General features: G+C 41.1%; 1 protein-coding gene across 1 annotated transcript; it reads left to right on the top strand.

The window, feature by feature from the left end:
* Positions 1-112: 112 nt before the first annotated feature.
* Positions 113-9289, top strand: NHLRC3 (NHL repeat containing 3). Its single transcript, XM_075139734.1, is given in 11 exon segments — positions 113-150; positions 152-223; positions 225-278; positions 280-459; positions 462-575; positions 1863-2015; positions 2872-3019; positions 3553-3753; positions 4898-4989; positions 6562-6674; positions 7175-9289. Coding segments are annotated over 11 exon segments (1374 nt in total). The 5' UTR covers positions 113-132; the 3' UTR covers positions 7404-9289.
* The last annotated feature ends 1246 nt before the right edge of the window (positions 9290-10535 follow it).

The following is a 10535-nucleotide window of genomic DNA, read 5'->3' as shown; positions in this document are numbered from 1 at the left end:
AGGCGCTTCCGAGCGGCCGCCAGGGAAGGGGGGGCAGCGGGGGACGAAGCAGCCCGGGAAGCGAGGGCACAGCTCGGAGCCACCGACAGAGCACCCGCTCCGCCGGTCTTGCCTCTGCGCCGTCGCGCTCCTATGACATCACAGCGCGGAGTCGAAGGCCCCTTTCCATGCTGGTCGACAACAACGATGCCTGCTCAGAAGCGGCGGAAACTCGAGCCGGACTCGCCCCTCTTCCAGCTCCCGAGCGTCGCGCCGAAACGCTGAGCGCTTCCGCGGGCGCGTCGCGGCGGCTTCTCTGGCCTGTCTCTGCGCTGCGACCGCTCGGTTCGGAGCCGGCACGGTATCGCGCAGCCCGGCGCTGGGAGAAGCTGCGAAGGGGGACGAGGCCCCCTCCTCCCCTGGGCCACCCGGTGGCGGGAGGGGGGTCGGTCACGTGGCTGCCATGGCAACGCGGCCCGCCCGCTCGGCGGCCCCTCCCCGTCCCGGCCTCCATGAGGCGGAAGCGGCCGCCGGGGCCGTGGCTAGTGATGGCCGGCGCCCTGCTGGCCCTGCTGGCCCTGCTCTGGGGCTCGCAGGTGGGCGGCGGCCGGGGCGCAGCGGCCTGAGGGAAGGAGGGAGGGGGCGAAGCGCGGGAGCCGGCCCGGGCAGCGGCAGCGGCCAGCCCGGTGGCCGAGCTACGTGCGAGCCCTCCGGTTTCGGCTTCTTGCCCGAAGGCAAATACCGGGGGAGGGGGCTGGCGGCCGGTCGGGAGGAGCGCGCCCGGGGGCGGCGGGGACGGGGCCGTGGCGCGGCCGCAGCGCCCGCCTGTGCCCGGTCTGGGCGGGGACCCGGCGGAGCGCAGGGGTGCGGGCAGGGCGCCGGGCCCCGCTTCGTCCCGGTGCCTTCCCGCGCCTCTTCTGGCTTACGTCGCTTGAGTGGGGAGGCTTGTTTACGTGACTTGACAGCCCTTCTGAGGTGAATGCGTACGCTGGGCGATTCTTTCCCAGGGGGTTCCGGGCAACATGCTCTGCTTAAACGAGGGAAAACTTCATAATCTGTGGGTGGATAACTCTGCGCTTCTTACTGTCGGGTTTTCTCCCTGCTTAATTACTCTCGATTTTTCTTCATGATAGTCTAGTCTGTCTTAAGCTGTTCGTAGTTCTCTGTTATCGGCTTGCCCCTACTTCTGGCAAGGCAATTAACATGAGAACTGTTAAATGGCCCTGGTCCTTCAGGGTCACCGCTCGTTCCTTCCTAGTTCTAGCCTGATCTTTCCGCTTCAGTGCTTAGATCGCCATCCAGTACTTGTCACAGCGCAGCTGTGCTTAGCTTCCATTCCTCTGCTGGAAACATAGAACAAAAAGGCAGACGATTATTTTTTTCCGTTATCCTTTAAAATTTATACATTGACCTGAGTTTTGCCGTTCCTGGTATCTTACACTTCCCCATTTCTAAGATGTAGTTTTCCTTCTTGACCTGTATTTTCCCTTTATTCTGATTTTTCTTATTTTCATGTCTTCTTGAAGTGGTTATTGATTCTGTTGCTGGAATTTTCTCTACTATTTTCCTCTTCTTTGAGTGTGATTTACAGATAGTAATAAGAACTTTGATGTAAGAAATTTCAGAGTGTGTTTTTTGCCTTCTAATTCCAGAGCTCCCCAATCCAAAGGACTTCATTAGCTAATTTCCAGTTTGTCGAAATTTGCCCATTTGCAGTCCAAAACCCTAGCTACAAGCCTATTTCTGTTTATCTGTTTTCTTAATTTAAATTGAATAAATCAATTTATGATGCTTCAGTACAAAGTTATTTTCTACTGCTGGTTCTTCTGATTCCACCATCGTGGGATTTAACTGTTAATGAATATTTATTTTTGTATTTTCAGGTTTTAAAAGCATTTGATTACTCCTCTCCATGGAAGGGACAGCAACAAATGTACAAGCTGGACATAGGCTGGCCTAAAATTCCAGAATACTTCACTGGTCAAACATTTTGTGTTGCTGTTGACTCTCTTCATGGTTTGGTCTATGTGGGACAAGTGAGTGAGAATACTATATTTCTCTCCATGTTAACCTAGTGTATTTTTGCCTTTAAAGAGTCTAGTTTACATTAAGAGAGATACATATGTGTGTGTATGTGTGTATATATATGAGAATAATTATTGTATCAAAATCAGTGAAAATAGAAGTATAGATATCTCTGCTATATCCATTTTTTAAAGCAGTTCTGGGACCGTACTTGCTTGTGCTTGTAAAAGCGTTAAATTTCTGTGACGTGAATGCATGATCCAACTTAACTGAGTTACAGTAGCTTCTTCTCTAATGGTGAGGTAAGCTGTGTTCTTCCGCTCTTTCAGCCTTTGTCCCATGAAATCAAAAACACGCAGCTCTTTCAACCAGTTACAGTAATTGGAGTTCAATTATTTGCTTTACCCAGTTCCATGCATTGGCATCTCTAGGTCACAGATAAGACATTCTCTCCATGTGGAAAGCGGTGGGATTTAATTATAAAGCACAGTATGAGTATTAGAGTGCCATGCAGCTAATAAGTACAGTTACAGTTTTTCATGCCTGTGTTATGCTTGGCATATTTTTCAGCAAAAACATAAAAACATAATTGAAAATGAAGACCAAGATAGCTGCAGGAGCTTGGCTGCTCTGAAAATTGGACTCTATGTGATTTAAGTTGAAAGTCTAGAATGAGTGGAAGGTTTTGCACCCTAAACTTAGACCCGTCTCTTTCTCTTCTAGCTGGAAAAAATGAGATCTAGCAGACAGTCTCAGGAGACTCTCGTGATTCATGGAACGTTGCAAAAATCTGACAAAGAGGAATTTTCAAAAATATGATTACTTGCTTAATATGTTTTCTTAATAGACCTTTTTTTGCCTTTTCAGAGGGGAGATAATGTACCAAAGGTACTTGTATTCTCAGAGGAAGGCTATTTTCTTTACTCCTGGAATAATACAGTTGAAATGCCTCATGGTATCTTTGTATTGAACACTGCAACAGATAGTTCAGTATGGATCACAGATGTAGGAACAGGTATGCACGGTGGTGATATGAGAAGTATTAGGTGGGGAAGAAAATGCTAGTATTGCAGATACTACTTTAAACAACTCATTTATTTAAGTGTCTCAAACAATTCTGAGACAGATTTGTGCTTTTTTTGCCATGACAAACTTCTCAGGTCCTGCACAAAATACTCTGAAGGTTCATGAGTTGTGCTGTGTGTCTGCTTATAGTTTCTGAACTTAGTAAGCAAGTTTTTTTGGTTTGATTTTTGGGGTTTTTGTTTGTTTGTTTGTTTTCCCAGGAGAAGTGTCAGGGGAAAAAAAAAAATCTGGCTAGACTTATCTTCTGTCCTAGGTTTGGTGGCCCTAATACAATGGATGAATATTGTTGTAGCCTATGGATTTACTAACCCACAGTCATATTCTCACTATAGAATTTTGTCTGTTTGATCTATTAATATCACTTGTGAGTATCAGGAGATTTTCTTTCTTAATCTTTGTAATCGGTTGTAATACTTACATTTTGTTTTAAGATGTTTTTCCCCTTTTTTTTTCTTAATTCAGGGAAATATGGGCACACTGTGAAACAGTATAGCCCTTCGGGTAAACTTATGCAGATCTTGGGCACACCAGGTAATGCTGGTTCAAGTTTGATTCCCCTACAATTTGATCAACCAGCAGAGATCTTTGTAGAGGAAAGTGGAGATATCTATGTTGTGGATGGAGACGGAGGAATGAATAACAGATTGCTCAAACTATCCAACGGTATGGAAAAATGAACTTCCGCAGTAGTTGACTGTTGAAGATTGAATTTTAAATAACATAGCTTGAGAATACTTTTAAGCGAGGACTACGTAGAGCTGTTATTTAACATTAATTTGAAGCCTTTGTTGGATCAGGTCCTGTTTTACTGCTTGTCACTTCAGGAGAAATCTCCTAATCCTTTGTGACAAGAGGCTGAGAGAATGAGTTTGTTCAGTATTCAAGACAGAAGGCTAAGGAGGATTCTTATCGCTGTCTTCAAGTCAGTAATGGGAAGGTATAGAGAAGACAGAGCCACACATTTCTTGGAGGTGCACAGTGAAGAATGAGGAACACTGAGCAAAAGATGCAAGACGGGGGAATTCCAGCTCAATTTTTGGAGGGAAAGATTCACAGTGAGGGTGAATGAGTGAATAGTTTGCCCAGAGGGGGTGTGCAGTCTCCACTCTTGAAGATGCTCAAAACTTGATGAGTTATGAACAACCTGATCTAACTTCAGAGTTGGATTTTTTATCAAGGCTAGTCCTGCTTTGAGAAGCAGGTTGGACGCAATGGTGTCTGGAGATCTTTTATACTTAAATTATCCTGTGATTCTAATTAGCTTGCTCATATTCCCCAGTTAGATGATCAGTGTTAGTTAGGGCTGTGAGCGAGGAATCTGCGCATGTCTACAGTTGAGGAAAAGTGGAGGAGCTACTGTTTCTTCTTTGCGCTGTCATAAACCAGTCCGTTTGCTAATATCTAGTTTGCAAAATGGTAAATTGTTAAAACTCAAAACTGCAGGTAACATGTAAAAAATCAATTTAGTAAACAAATATCATAATCAGCCAACTGTTTTTTGTTTTTGGTTTGGTTTGGTTTTTTTTTGTTTAACAGAGCCTTGGACTATGGCTTTTGTGTTTACTAGTGGCTACATTTTGGTAACCATAATCCTGAAACCACTAATACTAATCCAGTAGTTCCTGTAGTAGTTCAGTATTTCTTGGGTTTATGTATCAAGAGTGCTGTGTTTAAAAAGCCTAGGTTTAGAAATTCCACTTTTAAAAATTAATCGGAGTAAGTTTGCAAGGGAATGACTTAAAGCTATTTTGTTGTTTTGTTACTGTAATTTTTTATACTTTTCTTTTTCATGGTGCTCACTGTTTAGATTACAAAGAGATATGGCTGACTGGAACAAATGGGACCGGCATTGGTCAGTTCAAGATTCCTCACAGTGTAACAGTGGATCCTTTTGGACGGGTAAAGAATAAAGGGAGAATTTTTTTTCATCTTCCGACACACTTGTTTATGTGTATTTGAACAAAACAAATTGTATTTCTTTTTTAATTGAACTGTTGTGATTTGGGTCATTTTACGTGGGTTACAGCTTTCTGCGTGATAGCAGTCATAAGCTGAAGTTTCACACTGCAGATCCTACTAAAGTAGCTGCCTGCAAGGTTAGCACAAGGGTTCTGCCCGGTTACATTGTCAACGTCCATGCAACAACAGATTGTTCCTCCTGCAGTTTCTAACAGGTTGCCATTGTGAGAGTACAGGAGAATTATGTTCTGTAATAAATATCTACCCAAGCACTTAAGTTTCTTCAGGGGACTTTAATTTCATATTTGGAAATTCCAAATAAGCTTAAGATGACAGTAAGGCTCTGGCTAGGTTGTGAACATCAGTCCTTTTCTACATGCAGCTCAAGGCATTCAAGAGTCTACTTCTGCCAGGTGTTAATCGTAGTCTGGCTTTTGCCCTGCTGCTCTTATAGAGGAATTGTGTGGTCGGTCCTTAATCTGTTTCAGGGAAAATAAGATTACTTGACTAGAACATCTTAAACCACTGGTTCGAGCTAATTCTGCTGATGCTGTCTGAACCAGAATAAGAAGCGTATATAAAAATCACTTCTCTGCCAAAACTGGCAGGGTGGGAGGGAGAAGAGGAGGGACATGGGCACTTTGTGTTGAATGCTAACCATGAGTATATACATTCAAAGACAGCAATTGCGATGGGCTACGATTTTATTGCCAACGTGGTGTTGATCGTCAGCTTAGGTTAGAAATAATTGTCAATTCCTAAGAAATCTAAGAGACTGCTGTAGTAGCGTTTCATTTAAAAATAGTGATGAAAGATCTCAGGTCAGCTTGTTTATTGATCCCTTTCAGGTGATATCCCAGAAAAGTTATGAAGTTTACTTATCAGACTGACGAGTTGTCAACAGCTAAAATTTCAATGACTGTAATATGAGAGAGGTGTTCACTGGAACTATCTAATGGTATTGCTAGCTTACAGTGTTTGTGAACCCAGTTAGCACAGGGTGGAACACAGATAAGCTCCACAAAACTGATTAGACAAAACATGCTGAAAATGGTCTTAGTGTTTAAGTTGCTCAATATTTATGGTAGTATTAGGCATATCAGAGTGTTTGCAGATGCAGTCATCATAGGCCTGGATCATGAAATGAGACTACTGTTTAAAACAAAATTGTTAGTGGGTGACAGACCAGTATCTTTAGAATTAAATAGGTGGGAATATGTCCTCACTGCAGGGGGAGAAAAATCCTACTAAAAATATCCATATCATAGCCACAAAAATGAAGAGAAGGCATTGATTGCTATTTTAAAGTAGTATAAAATAATTTGTATATCTTAACTATGTGGCAGGTTTGTTTTATATCTGGAAGTCATATCTACTTACTTAATTTTGAATGTGGAAGTACATTCTTCCAAGGTGTACTATTCTTTTACTACAGGATACTTTCCTCGTGTAAGAAACTAATGTGTTGCATTTATTCTATTTGTGAACAGCCACGAATTTTGTTCTTAACAGGTATGGGTTGCAGACAGAGACAACAAAAGAATCCAAGTTTTTGATAAAGTCACAGGAGAATGGCTTGGGTCTTGGAGTAGCTGTTTTTCAGAAGATGGACCCTATTCTGTCAGGTATTGTTGAACAGTTCTTCTAGAAGCATGCAATTACATAAATAAGGTGTACTCTTACTGGTGACCTAAAACGTTGATATTTAATGCCAGATGACAAGAAGTTAACCAGTTTAACTAATAGGGTCCTGGGCCCTAATCATATGCACAGTTGTATCTTGACAGGGAAATCCTGGCTTTATAACAAGCCCCACGGATTTGAGTGCAGGATTGGGAACTGTTTTGGGGAACAATTTTAAAGTTGTTGGCCTTACTGTTGCAGCTTTTACAGGAGGAGAGATTGTCTTGAATGAGTTTTCTGAGGCATAATCTGTCTTAAGGAGCAGCAACATGTAGAGCAAGGCTTACAAGTTAATTCTCAATGTTTCACTGCATTTAGTCTGTTGTAGCCTTCAAAACCTTGACTATTAAGGAGATTTTGTTTGTTTTAAAGTCCATGGTTGTGTTAAAATGAGATGTCATATGGAGTTCATAATTCAAAAATATATTTCTGTCTTTCACAGATTTACTGCCAGTTACAAATACCTGATTGTAGCTCAGCTGAACATCAACCGGTTAGCAATCTTGGCGGCACCACCAGTTGGCTCTATTGGGGACTGTGTTATGGTCAACACAGTCCAGCTGGCAGATGAAACCAAACCACACCTCGTGGATGTAGACATGAAGAGTGGAGCAGTCTATGTTGCAGAGATTGGAGCCCAGCAAGTACAAAAATATGTACCCTTAAGCTGATGGTTTCCCACAACTGCCCTGGCACAAGCTGTGTGATGTATAGGACCTACGACCGTATTTCCTTGAGTTTTCTGTAGCTTGTGTTTCCTTAAACAAGCACAGAACATTGTGCTCCCAGAACTGTAGAGCTAAGAATCTGTCCTAGCTGTTCTGCAGTCCTGGAGAAGTACTTGGTCTTGAGCTGTTACTCATTTTAGTAATGCTATGGTGGCTTTTGCTTTTGTTGCTGGGAATTGTAAAATGACTTTGATAAGCATCTTGATTTTATTATATAGAACTTTACAAACACAGCTGCTGTTCTTAAATGTACAGGGTCATCTTGGGGTTCCTCTACTTAGCCTGTGTGTGTTGTTAAATGAAGGTCCGAACTATCTGAAAGAAGTGTATAAATGATTTCCTGGGAAGCGAGCACCTCATTTTAATGTTTTTTCACTTGTTTTTTGGAATCATTGTGCTGATACTGCTCAACATGGAATACAGAGATGCATTATGATGTTGGATAAGATCCTGCCTGGATACTGGTGTCAGTGCTGATACTGGCATCTGCCTTAGGTGGTTAATGACATAAGCATTGAAATCTAAGTTTTCAGCTCTAGTCTGTAATAAGCTTAAGTTAAATTGATATCAGGCACTTCAAACTAAATGAAAAGTATGTGCACAGCAGCCAAGTACTGATTCGTAACTAAATCAATTCTTAACCTGATTTGATTTATATCAGCGTGAGTTTTCTGTTCCGTAAGATTTCATAGTGGAACATATTGAAGTTCAACTCATTTAAGTTCCTCAAGATAAACAAATTCCAATTTGCTAGGAAAGTCTTAATCAGCATTAGGGACTGGGAGTCACATGATTTTCTCCCAATTTCATTGACGCTCTGTCAGTTAACAGCAGTGCATCTGTTTTGATTTGGGGATTTTTAACTGTTTTATATCCAGCACTTAGATTTCATCAACTCCATTAATGTCTAGAGTTAAGTTTCTTACGCTGTATCCTAGCAGATGTCTCCAAGCTCTGTCCTGAAAAATGCTGTCTCTTTCCATTCCCAGTCCAGAGTGGTTCCATTTTCTTTCCAATTTGCCTCAAGATTTTAAGTTAGTTCACTTTATAGCACAGAGGCAAATGGGTATAGGAAAATGGGATGGGGAAAATGGCATGGCAGAAATGAGACAGTGAATAACTGATTACATCTGTGAAGCTGTGGACCCACATTCCATATTTATGTACTAGCTCTTCAAAATATTTGGGAGGATTTTTGCTGTTTCCACACACTTATTCTACTATGTGGACTATTTTAATGCTAATTACCAGCTAAGAGAGGCAATTTTTTGTCAATTTCCTTAGAAAGGGAATATGGGAAATGGAATTATTCTGATGGGAAATATCCACTTCAGTGAATGTTATCAAAAGCAAATGCATATTAATTTGGCAGGTTTCAACCTATGATCACAAATTTCTGGGTCAGCAGATGGGAAAACTGTCCAGAAAAGTCAGATTCATATGTTCTCTAGTAAGTAACTCAGCTGTGGAGCCTGATTTCAGTACTATTTGAGATTAATGCACTAAATATGAATGCTTTGTTGTTGTTGGCTATATCCACAATAACAAAAGCAGATCTAACCTGGCTGCCCTCGTGCAAGCCTTAGAACCAGAACTTCAGGGTTATACACTAGCAAATGGGGTCCATCATTCACGTGGTCTTGAATGGTAGCTAGTAAGCAATATTTATTAGCTGAAAAAGTAGCAGTACTTCCTCTAGACCTAGATGGATAGGTCCACATTGCTTTGCAGTGTGTTGTGTGGATTTTCTAACTAGGTCTCCACTAGCTCAGGGATCTCGGCTCTGTGTGCAATTTAGCTATTTCTCACCTACACAAGGTGGATTTTTTTTTTTTAAATTTTATTGTAATATCATTAACTATATTTGAGTGTATCTTGGTGGTGTAAGGGGTCCAGGCACGTCCATCCTTCCTCACCACATCCTCTCCCTATTTATTTTTCCTTTGTCACATCCATTTGAAACTGGACTCGAAGCTCTTTGGGAACATACTTCTGTGTTCAGTAAAGGGGTAGTGCACTTTTGGATGTTGACCAGTAAGTTATTTCTTACAAGGTTCTGTTTGCTGAGTGAATCTGCTCTCAACTCTCTTTTTACATAGGCTTTTGCAGTCCCTAGAAATGGGGAGCATTCATCCAGTTTTGTCTGGCTTTACAGAAGTAGGCCATGGTGCCAAAATGCGCCTTGTCTCTAGGCATTCGGGTATCTGTGATAAGAAGGGATGCTCACAATTAGTATGAGATGCTTAGACTCCTTTTCACCTCTGTGTTTATGACCAGACTGAGAAAATGATTCATTTGTGCACTAACTTGCTAATTCTCTGAAGGTTTTCTTATGTATCATCTTGAAACTGATTTCTGAAAAATTGCATAGTAGGATAATTTGATAAAATAAACTGAGAATTTCCCATTATGAAAGGCTTGGCTTTATTTCTGTACTAATATCAATACATTCCATTGCAATGGATTACTTTAATAAATATGGGGTCCTCAGCACTTTAATAAGGTTTTTAATAATTTCTGATACCAACATTCAAATGTAATCTAAAATTCCATGTTATCTTTATACATTACTATTTCTGTGGCCCATCTCTTATGCATTCTAATTTATGTATCAAAAAAGGCACATAAATCTCTCCCAGATGTTTTCCTCTGAGTAATTAATAAAATGGGATGATGAGTTACGTACGTGCCAAGTATAAAAAAAATATTTAAACTGTATACCCTTTTGATGCTAATAGGGAAATTAAAAACAAACTGACAAAACACTTCTTAATATAGAAGCAGGTTTTATTTCGAGAAAAGATTTACTGAGCAATCTTTAGTTTTTAGAAGATCAAGAAGGGACTTCTCTATGGGTTAGAAATACTTGCACAAGAAATAAAAAAACATACTACAGTGTTAACTAGACAAGAAAGAAAACATAAGATGATTGCTAGAACCCTGAAAAATCTAATTTAGTTAATAGGTGTCAACTTTTAAGTGTGAGAAGTAGTGACTGGAGTATCCAAGTAAAGGAAAAAGGAATATTCCATGTTTTGATGTCTCCAACTTTGCAGACTTTTTTTTTTTTTTTTT

Source organism: Calonectris borealis, chromosome 1 (genome assembly GCF_964195595.1).
Source record: "Calonectris borealis chromosome 1, bCalBor7.hap1.2, whole genome shotgun sequence".
In the NCBI taxonomy this organism is placed as follows: Eukaryota; Metazoa; Chordata; class Aves; order Procellariiformes; family Procellariidae; genus Calonectris; species Calonectris borealis.
Note: the sequence above shows the minus strand (reverse complement) of the source record. Positions and strands in the feature narration are given on the sequence as shown.